The 21,383-nt window shown below is 41.3% G+C and overlaps 1 protein-coding gene and 1 long non-coding RNA gene across 5 annotated transcripts in view; one reads left to right on the forward strand and one right to left on the reverse strand.

Annotated features, from left to right (window-relative positions):
* The window catches only part of TOX (thymocyte selection associated high mobility group box), a 297,688-nt gene extending 285,797 nt beyond the window's left edge, over positions 1–11,891 (forward strand). For all 3 annotated transcript variants that reach the window (XM_067712260.1, XM_067712259.1, XM_067712261.1), the window contains 3 exons: positions 3,223–3,588; positions 10,419–10,564; positions 10,887–11,891. In XM_067712260.1, the coding sequence (XP_067568361.1) occupies positions 3,223–3,588; positions 10,419–10,564; positions 10,887–10,923 (549 nt within the window). In that variant the 3' untranslated portion in view covers positions 10,924–11,891. The remainder of the gene's footprint in view (positions 1–3,222; positions 3,589–10,418; positions 10,565–10,886) is intronic.
* On the reverse strand, positions 3,402–19,335 carry LOC137210414 (uncharacterized). 2 transcript variants are annotated; one of them, XR_010936506.1, is made up of 3 exons: positions 18,891–19,333; positions 9,042–15,930; positions 3,402–7,077 (listed from the first exon to the last, which is right to left on the reverse strand). It is a non-coding gene; the product is annotated as an uncharacterized lncRNA (long non-coding RNA). The 2 variants fall into 2 exon arrangements; XR_010936505.1 differs by lacking the exon at positions 3,402–7,077 and having other exon boundaries at positions 7,137–15,930; positions 18,891–19,335.
* Between the last annotated feature and the right edge of the window lie 2,048 nt (positions 19,336–21,383).

Genomic DNA, 21,383 nt, shown 5'->3' on the forward strand with positions numbered 1-21,383 from the left:
TGACAAACTAATGGCTGGATAGACAAAATGTTTTGTGTTTAGTTACTATGAGGAAGGAGTCTTCTCAAGGTTGGCAGTAAAGTACCTCAAGTAAGTTGCTGTCTGTTTCTGTATCTATCTGTCTATATCTCTATCTCTACATCTATCTGTCATCTAACTATACATCAGACCGCATGTTGTTATTTAGAAAGTGGAATTCAGGAGAATTTGGTTCATGGTTTATTTTGAATTTGCCTTAATGTATCCATGCCTTAGCTCTTCCAGGCTATAGCTGAGAAGTTACCGACTTCCTAATTCCTTCAGGAAGTAGTGTCACTGTCCTTGGCCTAGAATATGAAATTCTCTATGCAGATAGTATTCCAGTAAACATGAAACAAAGGATAATTTTGGTTTTACACCTGGATGGATGTAATTTATATATGCATTTGGGGGCAATACAAGTTAGTTTATTTGAGGCAAGAAATATGACTATTTAAATTGAAATGTATGTTCTATTTGTCATTTTTAATATGCATGTGTAATTTATTAATTCTTCTTCTGAACCAGTGTTTTCCACTGAAGACTATTTCAGTGAAATGGCCCACTGAGGAAAGACTTCTGTGATGGTCCCTTGGAGATTCGCAGTGTACATGAACACACTCAAGACTCTGACAAGCCCTGCAGGAGAGGAGGCCCCCTCTTAACCTGATGTGGCCCAGTGCTCTTCCCACACATACTTTGTCATGGAAACTTGTTTTTTAAGGACATTTATGTTTCCACAAACCCCCTCTAATACAACTTGGAAACTGTCGGTGGGGGGCCAAGTGGCAAAGTCCCTAGAGCTGCTCTGCCAGGACTGGCTTCTGGCCCATGAAGCCAGCCCAACTGCTTGCCTAGCATCTGTACCCACTACAATCAGTGATTTCTAAGTGTAGCATAACCTATCCCTTTAGGTTCGTTTAATTTAAATATGTTTTTAATTGCCTTGTTGGAATTCCTGGGACGATCGTATGATCATATCTGAACCTGTCATGCTGTGTTCCCATACACACATACGTGTTCATACAAGGTCAGGCTGCCTATCCACTGCTCTGTGTGTACCATATCACTAGATAATGATGTGATTATTGGCTACAGAAATACAAAGTGAAAACATTTTACAACTCCACAGATTTTATAGTTTTGGCAGTATGGGAGTCGTGAGTGATTTTTCTCCTGTTTACATGAAAGCAACTATAAGGCCACAAAGAAGACACACTAACATGTATTAATTTTTGTAGCTATCTGGTCATTGTGCAATTGTTCCTTTCCTGCATGAAGTTGATGCAGTATGTAACTAAATATGAAATTAGCCCTTCTGTGCTAGGTCAGAGAAGAGGGAATGCAAACACAGTGAGAACACTTTGCCTCGTGACTTAAACGCACAGACACACAATAAGCACATAATCTCCTTGGCATCTATGGAATGACTTTTGCGGCGTATCACTGCAGTACCCGTTATTCCGATGTAAAGCTAGTCACTGTTTACACAGCCCGAGTTAACCCATTTGACCTTTTCCTTGAATTGTTCACTGCTCTGCACATCAACAATAAGAATTTTTAAATGGAACCAAAAAAAGAAAATGACTTAAGTTTTTTTTTTTTAATTGAAAGCACCTTTTAGGTACTACATTTCATAAAGCTTCTTTGGTCTAAAGCCTCCCCCTGAAAATTTTTGTGAACAGTTTTTGACCTTTTTCATGTTAATGCGGAAAGCAGGGAGTCTGAATGTCTATTCCTATTTCAGAAAATCTGCATCACTACTAACACAGAGAAGAATATTATAATGAGAGGATTCTTTAGAGGAGCTTGGATTCTTTAGGGTTCACCTTACTATCTACTCTGCCTGGAGTCAAATCAGAGTCTCACAGGACCCCACGTCTCCATGGCTGACATGTTTTTAGAGACGGCAGTTGCGTCCTTCCCATAGGGAGAGGATGTGAGGCCACCAGTGCTCACCCCAGCCTGGCCTCCTCCGCTCAGCACATGGGCAGCACCGTTCTTACTGCGGCTCTCACTCAGTTTTCCTACACCGTTGGGAGGAAATGAGTTGCGTCGCTGGCTGCCTTGTGCAGTGAAGTTCCCACGCGGAGTTTCATGTCGCTGTGCATGATGAGCCAGACTCGTGAACGTGCCCGTCTGTCCACGGTGCTGTGCGGAGACCCAGCAAGGGAGCCCAGGAAGGCCCTACAGTTCTGGGTAACAAGAAGCTCATGCTGACTTATCAACGGAAGAAGCATGACATCAAGGTCACAGAACAAGGGCACAGATGCATCCTCAAGACCTTGTTTTGACCAAGTGACTTTTTTCTCCAGAAGGACATTTCAGCATTTTCTTTCTCCAGCTGGTCTCACCTTTCACCATTTGTTTATCAGCCTCTTCCTCTCACCAGAAGCAGGCAGGTTCATGCCCAAGAAGAAATGCTTTGGGGTTCATTCTTGACGCTTTTCAGCTTCCACTGAAATGTCTAGTTTTTAAGTCAATTAAAAGATTATTAGGAAATGACCGTGTGAAGGTGTGAAAAAAGTTAGGGCAAAATTGTATTAATTTATGATGGAGTCTAAAATTTCTAAGAGAGATTATTTTTATCCAGTTCATTATTGAGGATAATTCATCACCAACTCTTCAAAAAATCAAAATGTGTTCTATGGTTACTTTGAAGACATATTAATGTGGTTTTATATGACTTCAGAAAGGTATTTTTGAACACTTTTCTCCCTTATTCAGTTCCATCAACCAACTTTGTTTCTTTGTGCAAATATCTATGCCAAGGCTCTTTGAGAATATAAAATGGAAAAATAAAAAACTAAACGTACAATCAACAGAAGAACTCCAGAAGTGACTTCCTTTCCAAGTGAGCCACACTGGCTGGTAATTCCTATTAGGGCACTGATGACATCCACCCACCCCTCATCTTTTTCTCTCTCTTTGGATGATGAGAAAAGTCACCAAATTAGAGCTTAGCATTTAAGCAAAGAAAAAAAAATGTCATCATACGTCGTTTTAGATCTTATAAAAGAGGTGCAACGAGCTCAGACGTGCATAAAGTCACGTGAAGTGATGAAGGAGGGGTTTTTGAGAGTCAGGAGTAGTAACAGGTGTTGATTCACGTGACGTTCACGAGTGAACTCAGAGCATCTTCCTAAGGAAAAGCAACACCCGTGCGTCTGTCTCTTAACTCTGTTCTTGTTTGTTCCTCCACAGAGCTACAGCGAACCCGTCGACATGAAGACATCTCAGCCTCCGCAGCTGATCAATTCAAAGCCGCCGTCAGTGTTCCCTGGGCCCAGCCAGGCCCACTCAGCTCTGTACCTAAGTTCTCACTATCACCAACAACCAGGAATGAACCCTCACCTAACCACCATGCATCCCAGTCTCCCCAGGAGCATAGCCCCCAAGGCCAATAACCAAATGCCAGTGACTGTCTCGATAGCAAACATGGCCGTGTCCCCCGCCCCTCCCCTCCAGATCAGCCCGCCTCTTCACCAGCATCTCAACATGCAGCAGCCCCTTGGCACCCAGCTCCCCATGCAGGGCCAGCCCGCCTTACACTCCCCCACCATGCAGCAGGTACGTGCCACGCCGCGCCGCGCACGGGACTCCCCTTCGGAGGTGCTGGAGGGTCTGTTCATCCAGCGGGGATGGGGTGGGGGGGCTTGTCCGTTCTTCTGTTTAAGTGGAGAGAGAATGGAAGATCTTCAACAAATATCTGCTTCCCGAAAAGTAATTCACAGGGGAATTGGGCAGCCTCATACGATCACAGTAGCTTCTGCTTTTCATAATCCCTGGCTTCTTTCCCATGATACCCGTTTTGCTTCATGTTTCTAATCACCCTTCCTGTTTTCTGCCTCTTGAGTAAAGTACATTTGTTGTTTTCAGATGCCACTACTGCTAAAGATCTCTTTGGGGTTGAGAATCTGCCTTTAAAATATATGCATGTATTGTTTGGAAATGAGAAAGTCTTGATGATACGCCCATTGAGTCCAATAAGTGCTGCAAGATGAAACCAGGCCGACTATTTCTAGTCAGAAATATCAAATTTGGTACACCCTTAAGAGTCCTAAGAAATGAAAATGTTAACCAGAGTTTTATTTAAAAATGGATATCTGGCTTCTACATAGATTAGAAAACACAGGAGGTTTGGAAGCCTCCCTGCCCACCCCCCAGTGATGGAAACCATTTGTGTGCAATCTTAACTTTTCTTTGAAATCAATTTTTCCTTTTGGATTTTGGTGTTATTTTAAAATTTGGGAATAAGGAGCAAATGATGTAAACTGAACGTAAAGCATTTAAAAATCCTAAAAACTTGTTTTAACAAAATAGATCAAGGTAAAGCCTATAAAACATACCAAATTAATCTCTCACTTTTATAATCCAATGACTCTGTTGTCCCAGAGCTGTAATTAAATGTGCAAGCATAGTCTTCCTGTGGGAGCGATATCTAGCCCTCTGTGGACTTCGAGCCTAGAGTCTGCCACAGTGGGGTGGAGAGGAGGCAGAAAGAGCAGTCCAATATAGTAAATTCATCTTTAGTGTTGTCGTCATTGACAGGGTTTCCAAGAGGTGACAGTGACCAACCTTAATACGTTACCTTACCTCATCTTTAATTTCAGAAAATTTACAGCGCAGGTCCTGATGTTGCCTTCATCTCACAGGTGAGGCGACTCAACCTCAGCAGAGTTGAGTAACATGCCCGTAAGGTCAGAGCTGGAATTCAAACCCAACTCTGTTCAGCAATCAGAGCCTAGATTTTTTTTTTTTTTTAATTTATTTTTGACTGTGTTGGGTCTTCGTTGCTGCGCGCGCGCTTTCTCTAGTTGCGGCGAGCGGGGGCTACTCTTCGTTGCGGTGCGCGGGCTTCTCATTGTGGTGGCTTCTCTTGTTGTGGAGCTCGGGCTCTAGGCACACGGGCTTCAGTAATTGTGGCGCACAGGCTTAGTTGCTCCGCAGCATGTGGGATCTTCCCGGACCTAGGGCTGGAACCCGTGTCCCCTGCATTGGCAGGCGGATTCCCAACCACTGTACCACCAGGGAAGCCCAGAGCCTGGATTCTTAAACGCTAGGCCTGCTGCCTCTCACTCTTAATCATTCTTGTAAATCCTTAACAGTTTCTTCTAAGAATTGGGAGGGTCTTTACATCCTAGTTAGTTCTGAGATTGAATGGTTGTGGAGAGCAAAGGACTCATCTCTTTACTGAAGTCTTCTTTGGTCCCTAAGCCAGGGATATTGATAAAGCTCAGACAACTGACTTACCTGTTAGCAGACTGGCTGTCGACCCACTGGGGAAAAGCCAACCTCCATCCACCACCTTGCCTTGTCTACAGCAGGGTCAAAGGGTCCAATTGCCATTCTTTCCGTCAGACGTTACTCTCAATAAGAGGGACGCTCTTTGGGTGTCCTCGCATTTTAATGAACCAGTAGTGTTTGAGTGAAGAGCTAACACCTCGAGGGACTCGACCTTCAGTCATGTGTTTTGAGTCCTGTCTAGGTGTGCTGCCTGCCTGAGGGCCCGTGTTTTGCTCACAGTGCTGTAGTGAGGGGTGTTTCTCCTCAGAGAAAAGAATACGGAAGTCACGGTCCCCTCCCCGAGCTGAGGGCCAGAGCTCTGTGCAGAGAGAACACCTTTCTACTAATGTATCCACTCAGAGACAGTTCATTTTCCATTTATACTCATACCTTAGATGAGCTGGCTGTGACCAACATTTCAGAATTGCATAAGGCCACACGCGGAAACTTAAGAGATGTGTCTTTCCGTATAGAATCTTAACTGAATAGGAAAAAATAGAACAGATTACATTGGACAAGTTACTCATCAATTTTTAAGTCAGTTCTATTAGTGTATCTCAGAAAGTGTTCTTATTGAGACAGTAGGACCTGATTTCAATTTACATTAATAATAGAAGACAAAATGGCATGAAGCCAAAGTGGAGAGGCAATACAGCTGCAGAGACCACAGTGACTGAAATCACTTTTAGCGATTCCTTGATCATTGTAGATAGTCAATAAAATAATTGTTGAAGGGACAAATGAACAAATGAGTGAATAAAAAATTAGTAGTAAAAGTTTAAATATTGGAAGAAATTACAGGCTTGTTTGTAGAATCTCAAATCCTTGGAAGTTTTAAATCTTTTCATTTATTCAAAAAAGATTAATTGAACCCCTTAACATGTGCCAGGCACTGTCTGGGCTCTAGAAAGTGAGTGAGTTGTGAACCCATGGAGCTCACATCAGAGTTGGGGCAGGGGGGTGGCAGGTAGTAATAAGATAAACAGATAAATAACTAGGATCCCATGGAAAAAATAAAACAGGGGGGCAAACTGCAGGGTGTGTGGAGGAACGGCAGGTCTTTTGCTGGGATGGAAAAAGAAGGCCCCTCTCAAGAGCAGGTGGATGAGAAGAGGAAGCAGCCTTTAAGAATCAGAAGGTGCGGGCTTCCTTGGTGGCGCAGTGGTTGAGAGTCCGCCTGCCGATGCAGGGGACGCGGCTTCGTGCCCCGGTCCGGGAAGATCCCACATGCCGTGGAGCGGCTGGGCCCGTGAGCCATGGCCGCTGAGCCTGCGCGTCCGGAGCCTGTGCTCCGCGACGGGAGAGGCCACAGCAGTGAGAGGCCCGCGAACCACAAAAAAAAAAAAAAAAAAAAAAAAGAATCAGAAGGTGGGAAGGGTAGATACCAGCAGAGAGCAGTAGCAAGGAAAAGGGGCTCCTGGCTGGAGGACCTAACTGGGAGGGGCGTGGCTTGTGCAGATGTGGAAAGGAGGCCAGTGGGGAGCCTGGCGAGGAAGGGCGAGTGGTGGGCAATGAGGTCAGAGTCATGGGTAGGTCACTGGAGTAGGATCCTGCAGGTTAAGGGGGCTGGAAGCCCCAACGAGTTGACAGCCCTACAGTCAGGATCAGAGAGTCAGTCCATCACCGCTCCATGTCACTCAGCTTATTACAGTCACAGCGGTCTGTGGGGCCAGTGTTCATGTCATCCAAGTGGGTCTTTCCTGTGGTTGTAGAGCTAATGAATGCGATTCGACCTGTCTGGTCCATCATCTTTATCCTGACAATGTTTGCTTCCTGGGCACGGGGGCCATGTTCCCATTTTCAAACACCAAACAAAGAAAAAAAGAGAAGGAGAAAGTTAATGGCTCCTGTATTTTTAAAGTAAAGTTTCATATTTCATTATTACTTTAGTTATTTTATTATCCTTTGGAAAATGAATGTATCCCACAAAAATGATTGTATAGTCCACCAGGAGTAATAGTTTTTTGTTGTTTTTTTTTTTCCTGGAATAATATTTTATACAGTAAGCCCATAGACCTGGGGTTTTTTTGGTCCAATTTTCTTCTTTTTTTTGTTCACTATATTGTCGAATGATGTTAAGAGAAAAAAAATCATTAATATCTGTCAACTTCCTTTATAACCTTAAGAAAAAAATCTTTGTATGGTATCACACAGACAGATTTTCAATTTCCTTGTGTAATAAACAGCTGCTTTAGGATGTGGGTATAATTTAAAGGTTTAAAAAAATCACATTGAGATTGATGAATAAATCAGTTGTGAAGACAAAAACATTGATGCCTGTTGAAAATACCTCTCCAGACAGGCAGGAAATGAAATTAGTTCCCAGTAAAGTGTGGATATGAAGATCACTGTTTGGTATTGCTGCAGGCTTTTTTAGGACTTGCTGTGGTGGCACAACAAAACTGCTAGGGCTACAGAAATCTAATTAAAGAGCAAATGTCCCTTCTGACATCAAATTAATCTTTATCATGTTTCCTATTTTTATTTCAATCTGGTACCAGAAAATGAAATTTAAAATTCCAGGCATGCTACAAAACAGTTGGTGATTTTTCTCTTGAGCATTAAAATGCAAAATATTCAGCCTTGTTTAATTAGACTGCTAAGCAAACAGTTTTTCAGAAATTTATATCATCATTGTTGTTTCATATTTACATCAGTAATAAAAACGTCCGTAGTTCTGGGTTTCACCTCAGCATCTCTTAATACAGTCTTCAGAAGAATGTTTCATTTTCTAAATTGAAAGCAAGTGAAATAATGGTCTTCAGGCTTTGCTTGTATTTTTCTTGGTCCTTGGTTGTTTTAATACTAGTGATCTTAAATTTAGGCATTGAAGTTAGCTGAATTTTAAATCTTTGAGCTTTGTAGATAACGCATAATTTTGGCTTTATAAACTGAAGTTACCCATTTAATCTTAAAGTGATCACTTAAAAACTAATGTTCTCCTGATATTCTCTCTCCCAAGCTTGAGGGACCATGTTCATTGGATAGGAAAAAAAAAACAATGGTCATTTCCGTTTTTTGATTGTGTGGTGTTGGGTGGAAGCAGGTTGATTGATTTTTATTTATTTTTTGCTTTCTCATATGTTTCCATACCTTCAACACGAGATATTTTCAACTACTCTGTTTTTGAGACTTACTTACTTTTAGGTTACGTATTGTTGATTGTGCAAAAATCCAACGTGGAGAACTTTACATTAAAAAGATAGGAAAGCCTTGGTATTTACACAATTACATTCCCCAGGCCTTTCCAAGATTAGCATCAAATAGTCAATGTTAAAATTTATTTATTGGAACACATGATTTATTGACCCACTACTGTGGGTTCGACCCTGAGAATATCCAGTAAGCAACACAAACAGTCTCTGGTCACCGGGCAGCCCTGATGACGGGGCTGAAATAAGAGTCAGCGCGAGGCTCTTCTCTCTGGGGTCGTTTTCCTGCTGTCTGCCTAGCATCACACAGCATCACATGAGACACTCGGGGAAGAGGTCCAGAAAGCTGGACAGTAAGCCCCATAAAGACATTATGGGACCATAATGAAATGGATAGAGTTTGCCGAAGCCAGTGAAACTCCTTGTGTCACAGAGGTACAGGATGGTCTGGAGAAAGAGAGAATGCCAGCCTGGAAAGGCCTGGAGAACCAAATATCCAGTTATATACCTCTCACTTCTCACCCCCCTATTTTGGAAAATGTTTATGGCTGGAGCTGCAGGTGCTGTCTGCATAAACAAACTTACCTCCCACAAGCCAGTTGTTAGTTTAGGAAACATTCTATTCCTTCTAGTCTGTGTGAGGTCAAATAGCCCAGCTGGCTGAATACTCTACTTTTCAATGATTTGTCTTTCATGAGCAGCTTTGGTGGGAGTTTGCGTGGACATTGGCTTGAAGTCTTTATCACTTGAATGGAAAATAAATTAATATCTTAAAGCCAATATTGAGAATTGAGGACATTTGATAATAGATGTCTTTGAGTCTTCACCCAAGGTACCCTCAAATGAGTGAAAGTCTAAGGAAATAGGCTTAGTTGAAAATCAATTTTCTGTTCATTCTGCTGAATTTTTTTAAAAAGGTAAAAATCTCAACAATATTATGCCTTCAGAAGAAGCTCTCTGCAAGTAAATAGAGAATGATTTGTTTTCAAATCCCTTGATTTTTCAGTGGTTAAAAACCATGTATGAAATCTGCTGCAAAAAGAGACAGCCACGAGATTAATTAAGTTGCTTTTTTAGTCATTTCCAGTAAAGCTTGCTTATGCTGCTCTTGAATTCACCAGATAAGCTAAAAATAAATCTTAGCGTATAATGCTTTTTGTTTACCAGATATAGCTATCTACTTCAGAGATTCTGTCCTTGAATTTTTAATAGCTCTGCAAGGATTAAAAGTCAACACTTCACCATACCAGTGTATTAAAAGAACCTTCCTGAAGTCTGATTATTATTTAGTTAGTAGACTTTTCAATTAAAAAATATTTGCTCTGTCTTATACTTTTCCTTCTCTGTGTTTTCCACTGGCAAGTTGTTTTGAATCTCCTTCCCTGTATTAGTCCAACAACTGTTAAAAAGCTTTGGTTGAAATATTTAGCTGAGAAAGAAGTACAAATAAAAGAAGAAGCAGATGGTCCCTTTGTGATTGACTGAAGAAAAAGGGTTTTGAGAACAATATGTGAATAGGTGTAGTCTAATAAAACACTCAGCCACCTGCTGCCTGGATCCTTCAAAAAAGATTCTGTTGCATATTCTGGGGATTAACTATTAATGTATCCTTAGGTTTGATAGAAAACATAAACTCTGAGGGGTTTAGGGCCTTTCCCCTTTGTTTTGATTGAGTTGGCTTTTCTAAATTTTAAATTGCTTCTAAATTCAATTTATCTGCTCAAGAGTATAATTCAAGGTTTTCTAACACATGGTTAAATGAAGGAAAGGTAAAAAGGATGGGTGGTGGGCACTTCCTTTCCATCTTGGTTTTAAGTTTTCTGCGTCCTTGGGATAAGCTTGCCCTTTCAGGGACACTAGCAAGAAGGCAGTAGTGTTTGCAAACAATGGATAAATATTTAGGTGCTTTTCTTCCTTAAAAGACACTTTGATCCTTATTTGTGGACTTGCTTTCCCTTTCAGGGATTTAATCTTCCCGACTATCAGACTATAATCAATCCTACGTCTACAGCTGCACAAGTGGTCACCCAGGCCATGGAATATGTGCGCTCTGGGTGCAGAAATCCTCCCGCCCAGCCCGTGGACTGGAATGACTACTGCAGTAGTGGGTAAGTGGCCAGCCATCGCCACCTGGTGGCAGACAGCTCTCCTAGCAGGCATGTTGTGCCCTGCTCTCTGGTCGTTGGAAAGATCCGTCATTTCTTCCTGCTTTACAAAAGATAATCTAGAACGGTTCCGTGTTCGTGAGAGCAGAAATTTTTAAGCATCCTTCCAACCATTCCAAGAATAAATGCCTTTAGATCCTGTTGGCTTTTACTGTGCACCAACTCCACCCCTCAAGCTAGAGCAGATAGAGACGTCCCCCTTGGTCACCTGTAGCAAGGCTGTCCTGTTAACAAGGCATCATTTGTCTGTTTTCTCTTCGCACAGGGGCATGCAGAGGGACAAAGCACTGTACCTTACCTGAAAATCCGAACACCTCTTCTTTCCACTGAGGCATTCAGGGAAGTCTTTTCACCGTGGATTGCTTTGTGTAGTCAAGGCAGTTCTCCATTTTATTAGAAAAATACAAGTTGCTAAGCACTTAGGACCATTTGAGCTTGTGGGTCACCCACTCTGGAAGAAATAGTCATGCTTCTTTATTTTTTTTTTAATCCTTTATGGACATTGTTTTTCTTCTTCCCTGAAGGAAATTTGGACCATTCAGATTTTATGTTGGTTTTTTGCTGTGAAGTGCTGCGCTATAGTAACTGCCTTAGCAACTATAGATGTCTTGGATAAAAGTCCTGGATTTTCCATTGGTTTTCATAATGGGTGTTTATATGAAACTACTAAAGACTTTTTAAATGGCTTGATGTAGCAGTCATAGCAAGTTTGTAAATAGCATCTATGTCACACTCTCCTAGAGTATAAAATGTGAATGTTTTTGTAGCTAAATTGTGATTTGAAACTGGCTCATTCCAGTTTATTGATTTCACAATAGGGGTTAAATTGGCAAACATTCATATTTTTACTTCATTTTTAAAACAACTGACTAATAGTTCTATATTTTCAAAATATTTGAAAAAAAAAACCGTATTCCCAAACGATTTTCATTTAAAAACAAATTGGCTTTGTCTCATTGATCAGACAAAAAGAAACTAGTGTGAAGGGAAGTGCAAACACGTTTATTTTGTACTGCAGAAAAATTGCTTTTTTGTATCACTTTTTGTGTAATGGTTAGTAAATGTCATTTAAGTCCTTTTATGTATAAAATTGCCAAATGCTTACATGGTATTTTATTAGATGCAGAAACAGATTGGAAACAGCTAAATTATAACCTTTACATACGGCTCTGTATCATTATTTCTTCATACTGTGTCTGTATTTAATCTTTTTTTATGGAAACTGTTGCGCCTATTTATGAAATAATAAATATAGGTGTTTGTAAGTAAATTTGTTAGTATTTGAAAGAGGTTTCTTTGATGTTTTAACTTTTGCTGGCAAAAAAAAAAAATTCACGCTTGGTGTGAATACTTTAGTTTTTACAGTGAATAAAGCCAAATCTACTTTTCATTTTAGCAGCAAACTAAAGTAACCAACCCTTATTTCTATATTTCTTTGGTTGACACAAACGAAAAACTATGACATTTAAGAACTTTCTTCATAAAATAGAACAGAGAATCGCCCTAGAAGTCACATAGGCTCCAAGGCTAAACAGATGGGTCTCTGTCTGAAAGAAAAAGGTGGCTTCTTGGTTCTCAGCTGGTTTTAGTCAATCCGTAAACTCCCTCCCCTCCCCACAAAAAAGAATTAAAGTCAAATCAATCAAATTCTGCAAGCTGCATGCTTTTCACAAAATCCAGAAAACATTTAGGAATTAAACCGGGGGTTGGGGGGGAGGAATGAAAGGGGAAGCATACTGTCAAGAATATATCTAAAAATGAAAGGTGAGTAACCAGACAGGAAAAAGGAAAGGGGAAGCAGTCAGTCCCAATTCGAAAACCGTTGATAGAAATTGAGGTTCTTGCTGTCATTTGTGCCTCTACAAGCTACTGTCTTTTCAGAATTCCTGGGTCTTCCAAGAGAATTCTGAGGGTACTGGAGATCTGCTAAAGAACAAAAAGCATTGAGAATCTGGCTGAAGGTTTGCATAGCTTTTACATCAAAAAGAGCAAATTACACCCTTACAGAGGGTTCTGTCAAGAAAGCTAGTCTGGTTGGAAATCAAGAGAATGGCTGATGTCTTTTTCGTAGAATGTGTGAAATAAACTTAGCAATTTAACTAAATACAAATATATGCATTGTGTAATCCAGTCAGAATTAAAAAGACAAAAGGTATGCTTGCTTTGGAATGATTTTAGGCATTGTACAACCTCGAATCAGCTGAGCATGTAATAACAAATAAATAATGCAGATCCAATGTGATTATTAAAGTGACTGTAGCTGAGAGCTCTAATTTTCCTGTCTTGAAACTGTATAAGAACTCGTGTGATTAAGTTCACAGTTTATTGTTTGTCTGTTTAGTATTTTAGAAATATACCAGCGCTACTAATTACCTAATGTCTTTTATTTATTATATTATATAAAGTAACATTTGCCCTTGTGTTAAGTCTATACTGAGAAGGTAATTACCGGGGTGAGAACAACCAGCTTTGACTTTGACAGGTGGGTTGTACAGGAAAGTACAATGTTGTTTACAGTTTTTCTAGAGCAGGTGTGCAACCAGGGTAGAGAGAGTATTGAAACTTGATACCAAAAACAGTAAAAAATAAACAAATACAAATAAAAGAAAACATCATAAATAAAAATTCTGACCATGTATGACCATATTCTATTTGGATATCCGTAAGTCTCTGAAAGACAGACCCAGCCAGATGAGGGATTCCAAATAAATTTCATGGCAGAAGCGATCGGGCACAGAAAGGATGAACAGCTGCCCCAGCCACAGGCGTTCCTTCCTGAGAACGCCCTCTGTCAGGTGTTGCCTGAAAAATCCTCTACTTTTCAGGAAGCCAGAATCCAGCCTGAGCCCAGCAGCTACTAGCTTGTAACCGTAAGGACCAGTGATGGTGTCCACCGAGTTCCCTGCTATGTAGCCTTCCGCAGGATCCCGGGACCTCAACGATAATGCTGATCATCGAATATCTTTTCCAACACACCAAAGTCAAAATTATAACTCATTAGAAAAGAAAAAAGACAAAAAGGTGTGACAGCGGCTAGGAGAGGTTGAGTTGTCTCTCTAACATCCACAAGAAAGAATAATCTAAAATCCCAATTCCCATTCTAATGTGAATGAGTTGACAATGGAAAAACAGTAAAAGAATGACTTTCAGCTATGCAAATTATCGAACAGAGCTGAGGATGAAAGCTGGGCTCTGTGATTGTTTCTACCTTGTTGCCTTAAAGGAAAGGAGTCCCTTCTGACTGAGGCATCAGTGGTCCGTCAACGGTCATGACAACAAAGAACTGTGTGTCCTGACTCAGATTTATTGCTAAGAAATTTTTTAAATTTATGAATTCAAAATTTAAAATAGGCACATCAACAATCCATTTACCTTTCCTGTGGACCTTTTGCCTTTTGCAAGAGAGTTGCCACACATGTTTGGAAGGTAATTAGATTTAGCCATATGAAATTGCCTATATACAACCCCTTTACCTACAAAATGGCAATTTCGTACGGTTCCACCCAATATGGTTGAGAGCTAGAGACGATGGGATTTTGGATACAACGTCGATATGATTTCAGATGGAGTTAGAAGTTCTTTACAAAATCCCAGGAGAAAAGACTCCAAGAAGTAATGTTGTGCTTGTTTACAAGATGCCCCACTTCCAGTCAGTCCCAGACAGCTATGTTCAACCAAACAAAGAATATTTCAAATTACCAGATTCCAGGAAACCCCAATAAACGTCCTATTTCTTTGTTATATTAAAAAAATTAATGTGGAAATGTGTAATGATTATCTGCTGGAACATGAAAGTTTTTGTTACACACAAATGTTCTCTTAATGCTTATTTGTTGAAAGGGGATTTGATCTGCATTTTCTTATTCCATTCGTAACTCTCATTTTAAGGTAACTGCAGAAACACAGAGAAATTCACCTGTTTTGCTGATGGCGGAACATTGAAATAATGGCAAGGCAAGGTACAGAATTCACATCCTAAGTTTAATCCCCAAACATTTATTACCCTGAGTCACCTAATGGGTGAATCCATGCGAGTCACCCAACAGTACAAGTCTGTTTCCCTAAGATAGAATAACTTCTTTACCTCCAAAGCAACTCGGAATGTCATAGCGCATAGTAGGTGCACAATAAATACAATGATATGTAGAAAAGTCAGTGGCACATCACAGATTATCCTCATCACATAGCAGTTCTATGGTGTTTCCTTGATCATTTTAAAGCTCTTTAAATATAGAAGGGAATTAAATATTACAGACGAGAACTGGGAGGTGAAGAAGAATGGAAATTTTTCATTACAATTTTTTTTGTAACCTAAGGTTACAAAAAGATTGAAAGAAGGACTTTTAGAATGAGTTATGCTGTATTCTTTGGGTCTACATAATCAAACGAGAGTTTCTAGTTACAAACAAAATAAAAGATGGAATATACACTAGTCTCATCGAGAAAATGAGAAGCCAAGGAGAAAAAAAGGTGTCAGACAAGTAGGAGTGTTGAGCGCAGGAGAGAAATTTCAGGAGCCAAGTTTATAGAATGCTAAATTAAAACATTGATGAACGGGATGTTGGGTTGTTTTTCTAATTACCAAGTGCAAGTATGACTTGTTGTAACAAATTAAAGACCCTATATCCTGGACTCTATTTAAATTACACCAGGATGAGAAGAAGTGGTCCTTTTTTTAACTTCTTTTAAATTTTTTTATTGGAGTAGAGTTGATTTACAATGTTGTGTTAGTTTCCGCTGGACAGCAAAGTGAATCAGTTATACGTATACTGTATCCACGTTTTAGATTCTTTTCCCATATAGGTCATTACAGAGTATTGAGTAGAGTTCCCTGTGCTATACAGTAGGTCCTTATTAGTTATCTAGTTTATAGATAGTAGCGTGTCTATGTCAACACTAATTTCCCAATTTATCCCCCCTGCCCCCGATTTCCCCCCTGGTAATCGTCCTTTTTTTTTAAAGATGCTCAAAGGAGATTTCCCTAGGTCTGTTTTGGACCAGGTCCCAGTGTGGAAGAGCCTTCCCTCACAGACAAGTTTCCAAATCTTCACACAAGACTATTGCTTGTGCAAAGAGCGTGGGAGCTGCCTGACATCACAGTTCAGAAGGAGGGAGGCTGGGAGCTGCGGGAGGGAGGGGTCACTTCTAACGCAAGATAGACACGCTCTGCAACACGTGTGTCTACAGCGACATGAGACTGTTTTCTCTTTTCTTACGCAGCCAGCGTCTTGTCCTTTGTATCCAGAACCAGATTACATTGTAGGAGGTAGGAGGTGAAGACGAAGTGCTTGCTCTGGACCTGGAGACCTCTGAGGACAGAGACGTGTAATTTGTCAGCACTGGTCAGACTTGTGCCTCATTATCTGAACCCACCAGCGCGCATCCTCAACTGTCGTCATTTCACATTTTATTAACAGCTTGCCAGCAAAGACATTTGAAAGTGAAATTTCATTCACTCTGACATGAGGCCAGAAAAAAAAAAAAAAAGTGACTGGAAATGAAATGGAAAGACATAATTCTACATACAGAAAGAAAAAAAAAATCATTCTAAAGAGAGACTAAACCAAACTCCAGTATTTTAAAGGCTGCAGCGTCCCTGTTTGACAATTGTGTGTTTACAATAAGCCTAAGCATAATTGCTCTGATGGGCTGTCAGGGAAAAGATTAATTTGGCAAAGATTAGTATTGACTTGCTGTTTATTAAAGCTTTTAAACAGCTGTATCTGGCAGCATTCCTGTAAGTGCCTGTCATATCTGAAAATCAGCCTCACACCCTGGTGCTCGCCAGCTGTTACTAAACAATCTTTTACCACTTTGAATGTCTTTCTCCAGGCCAAAAAGCAAGAGCAAACTATTGCCAAATGAGCCTTTTTCTCCTCCTGTCACTTTTTTTTTTTAAGGTGGGAGTGGGGAGCTTCTGAATGCTGAAATGTCAGCTCGTGGCCGATGGCTTAGCTGATAAGAGGTGCCGGAAGTCGGCCGGTGGTTTGGGTGCTAGATGAATGCATTCCCCACACAGAGAGTGCCGGTGCTGTGAAGTCACCTCGCACAGACAAAAAACCACAGTGTGCAACTGTTGGAAGGCGAAAAAGGTTTTCAAGACAGTTAGAAATGGGCGATCAAAGGCCTAGCACCATCAGATTTCCAAAACTAATGTCTTGTTTCCTCAGACTGGCGCACGCCCTATCGGCCACAGGCTGGGCAAGGGCCGTACGGTGGGACGCTGGGGAAAGTTCAGTGCTGGCCGTTCATCTTTACCCTGTGAACGGGGGTTCCTTACTAGGACTCTGCAAGGGGACAGAGGCACTTGGTAAAAGATGCACCTCGCATTCTGATTCAGTGGAAACCTGTAGAATAAGACAGATTTGGATGTTTTGAAGTCCGTAAAAGAAAGGGCAGATTAAGTTTTGTACTGGAACAAGACCCAGTAGTCTCAAATCCAAGTACAGTCACAAAGGCAATGGAAAGAATAACATTCCAATGTAGTTAGACATCAGGCTATAAAGGGCCCAGTGTTATGGTGAGAGTCACATTAGTCTTTCCAATGTGACTGCTTTTACGAAGATTAATCTCAACCTTTTCTAGTTGCAACAGGCAGAGCAGATGCAAGAGGATACGGTCGTCTCTTAACCCTTCCACCGTTGGTACTTTCCGTTAAACCTCGTGTGTGGGGGTGTGTGTGTGTCGGAGGTGGGGAAGGAATTGGCCTAGGAGCTACGCTTTCAGGATGGACATTCAAGGCAGGTGTTTGTCAATGTTTAACCTCCAAATAACTTTTGTTGGAAGTCTTTGCTCTTGATGCAGTCTGATGCCTGACATTTAAATTAGAATCAAATCCAGTCAAACTCCAAGGCATAGACAATGTATCCTGCTGCTCAGCCCTAAGAGTGCGCCATTCCCCCATGGTCGTCCACGAGCCCTGTCCCTAATCCTCGACACACAACCCGCAGATGGGCGACATAATACTAACTCAGCACTTACGTAGAGAAATGAAGTGACTCGCTGTTGAGAACAGAAGGCAAGATGTGTGTTTCACTGAGCCCCACAGAACCCACTGAGCTGGGCTCCCTGCTTGGAGCATTCATTCCTGGTGGAGCTCATGCCCAGGCAATGGGCAAAGGGAAATCTGAGTGCAGAATCCACTTAAAAATTAATCTATGGCCCTAAGTCACAGAGTGTTCTAAGTCCTAAAATAGCCCTAGACTTATGGGTACTGTGGCCACTTTCTAGGGCAAGAGCTGCTGCTGCAGGGACCTGCCCACCCAGAAACTAGGCCAAATACTGAACTGTGCAGAAAGGCACCCTCTCGGCTTGGTCCGATGGTTCCTCAGACCTTCCCTGGAAGGGGCAGTGCCCTAGCTGGAGTCCAAGCACACCTGCTGCTGATTAAGTTCAGAGAATACAGCATCAACCTTGTAGTCCAAAAAAATTAATATTAGTTCTAATAGAATCCAAGAAAGTCCAGGGTGAGGGCAGGGGGAATGGATTACTTAAGGCATGTTTTGCAGGAGAACATTTGGCAAACTTTTCTGCATAGTTTCATAGATTTCGTTCTCTCCCATCAGATGAGTAAACTGAGTGTGGGAGGTGAGGAATAAACTAATTCAAGGATTAAATCTGATGAAGCCAACAGACTAGGTGAGAGTCCAGTGAGTTGTGGAGGACTCCACTATGGTTGCACAAGAACCAAAGAGAACAGTGAAGGAAATGATGCCATCCCCATGGCACGCGGTCCGTGGATAAAGTCCTTCCAGAAACAACATTATTGGTACGATGTTCAAACATGTACAAGTTGTACCTTTTGAAAGCAGCTCGCACCAACAATCATGGCTAGATGTATCTTTGACCTAGTTTTATCCAGTTTCCAAAGCCTGAGGAAACCCCTCAGAACTCACCTCTCCGTAAATTGTAACAGTTCTGTGGAGTATTCTGTATTTTGTTTTGTTTTTGTTTTTTTATCAAGGTAGACCCACCGAAACCTAAATCTGGTCTTGGCAAGAGTTTCATACAAGAAGAAAGGAAGAACGGTCTATCTAAATGTGACTGCAGTTTCCGGGTAGTATTACAAAATACACTTATCTACAAAGCCATTCTCGCTGTTGAGTTGGGTCATTTTTAACACCTGGTTTCAAGATGTGGTTTCAGCAGACCAACACAGCAGAAGTGTTAGATGGGGTTTCTCTCTCTCTCTCTCTCTCCCTCTCTCATTCTCTCTCTCTATTCTTCCTTTTCTTACAGGGCAAAGATTCTGCTACTCTATTTAACTTACCAGTGTCTTGAATGACTTCTGGTCTTGCGTTTCCAGAACATTCACCCTCTTCACAGGGGGAGCCAGGTTGCCAGCAGCCAGCACAGGTTGGCCTCCATCATCACTTTGCTGATCACTTTGCTAAGTGTCAGATAGACGGAAAGAAACTCCGCGTTCTCTCTCCCCTCTCCTTACTGATGTAAAGCAAACAGAAGTCTGTCAGGACCTTTCTGTACGACTTCCCACTCCACACTGCACATGGTTTCGATAAAAACGATTAGTTTCATTTATTCAAACAGCTACATTTCACCAAAGTGAGTCTATTTTTAGCATTTTGGCTAAAGGTTTTATTTCCCCCATTTTTGTAGCTGTAAAGGAGTTTACTGATGTTTCAGACTTTAATCATCATTATTCCTACCACCCAACGAGCTTTTGGACTAGAGTGAATTTGATGAGTCTTCTATGAGGGAATTTACATTTTTACAAAGTGGCGTTAGAATTGCTTTACACGTTTAACTTAGTATCATTTCTTACAACCTTTGAGTGTTTGCATTTTTCCATGAGGTTAGTTTTGACCTTTTCAACTTCACTGTAAGTATTGTGCATGCTGCCAAACATAATAATGCCAGCGCTCGATCTTGGTTTTATCTTGATGTCATTACTTTGGAGAATATTTTCACTTGGACAGCACACCATACTGAAAAAAGGACTCTTAAAATACATATTCAAAGAGTGAAACTGCAAATAAGCAACTGCAAAACTTTACCCACTTATTGGTTGTTGTGCAGAGTTGACATACACTACTTGCTAGATGTTACCTTGTGTTCTTGGGTTAAGACAAGAATTTTTAAAAATTATCTGCTGTTATTTAAGGATTAAAATGGTGGCTGGAAATATATAATAATCTTCTCTAGTGACTCACAACAAGAACTATATAGTGGTGTGAGAACTTGGCTGATTTCTCAAAACGTATCTGGTGTAAACTAAGCAACTTGTCTTCCAGCTCCAGTTTCCCTCTCCCCACCTCCCTCGCCTCAATGGGTATATTTCTGACTGTGTTCCCGAGGCTATCACGTGTGCCTGTGTGCTCAGTGGCCAGGGGGATGAGAAGATTCACTCCTTTGCTTATTTCCCTCTTGGTTATTAGGTAGCCTGGAGCTCTGCCATTCCTTTGGAGATTTTAAAGTCACCAAGGATTGATGCTTTATAGGATCAAGCTAGAGCGTGTCAGCGTCCAAACCTGACTTTCTCCACCACTAGGTTTTAAAATAGCCCTTTAATTATTGTTTAACCCATCGGATGTAATAGACACGATGTAATAGACACAAAGTCAGTTTCACTAGCTGCCCATAGTTGTGGATTATGTGCCTGCAGGCACGAACCTGAAAGTGGTATAGAGGAATCATAAATTAGAGCTGTATTCCTCAAACCTGGCTCCATTCTCAGGTAAGTTGATGTAGTTAGTCTAGAGTGATGCCCTAGTGTCTGCGTTTCTTTAGCTATCACAAGAGATTCCCCTTCCAAGGGGAGGGCCAGTCAATCTTGCCATCAACTTTGAAGACTCTGAGATTCTCTGTTGCCAATTCCTGGGGTTAATACGGACTTGAGGAATCAGCTTCTGATAATAAAAACACACTCAGCTCATATATCTCTAAATTATCTAAGTCAAGCTCTTGGTCTTACACAGCAAGCACTCTCAGGGCAGAGAGGCCAGGCCTGTACGGCGCTCAGCAATGCCGTCTTCCCCGTCATCCTGAACGTGCAGGCATCCATCTCCATCCTTGCTGCCGCATTTAGTGCTCTAGGAAGGAAGAAGGAGGAAGAGCCAGAAGAGAAGGAGCAATGCCTATAGCAGGACCCCAAAACTTCCCAGAAATCCCCAACCGATCTCCACTTACATCCCGTTGACCAGAACAATGTCACAGGGTTGTCCCTGGATGTTCATTGCCCCGTAACTAAAACCAGAGTTCTGTTAGTGAAGAAGACTGGGAGAACAGACAATTGCAAGAAGAGTATCAGTGTCCAACACACCAGCCTCCATTGATTCATCCGAAGCCTTTTCTGCTGCCCCGCTACTGACTTTGCTCTTGAAACATATCCAGAAGTGTCCCCTGGTTGCCGACCACAGAGGCCTTATATCCCTCGTTCATCTTCCCTGATTTCTCTGCTGCTTTTGGCAATATCGAAACCCTCCCCCAGGTCTCTCTCTTCATTCTTACTTCTCCTAAATGCTAGACCATAGTTCCACTGACCACAAACAGACAACTCCATCTGGTTTCTTATGAGCATTTGACATTAAAAGTTACCTAAACCAAATTCATGTCCTTCCAACAAAGACTTGTCTCTCTTCCCAAGGTCCTTTTCTTGGAGAACAGCATCTTGACCTACTTAGCCTCCCTAGCTAAGATTCTTTTGATTTTTAACTTTTTCTTCCTTTCATCACTCACAAGTATAGGACCGTCTATTTACATTTGACAGTGGTAAGTCCTGATGTGTTCTCAAGTTTCCTGAAGT

The sequence above is a fragment of the Pseudorca crassidens genome, chromosome 17, assembly GCF_039906515.1.
Source record: "Pseudorca crassidens isolate mPseCra1 chromosome 17, mPseCra1.hap1, whole genome shotgun sequence".
In the NCBI taxonomy this organism is placed as follows: domain Eukaryota; kingdom Metazoa; phylum Chordata; class Mammalia; order Artiodactyla; family Delphinidae; genus Pseudorca; species Pseudorca crassidens.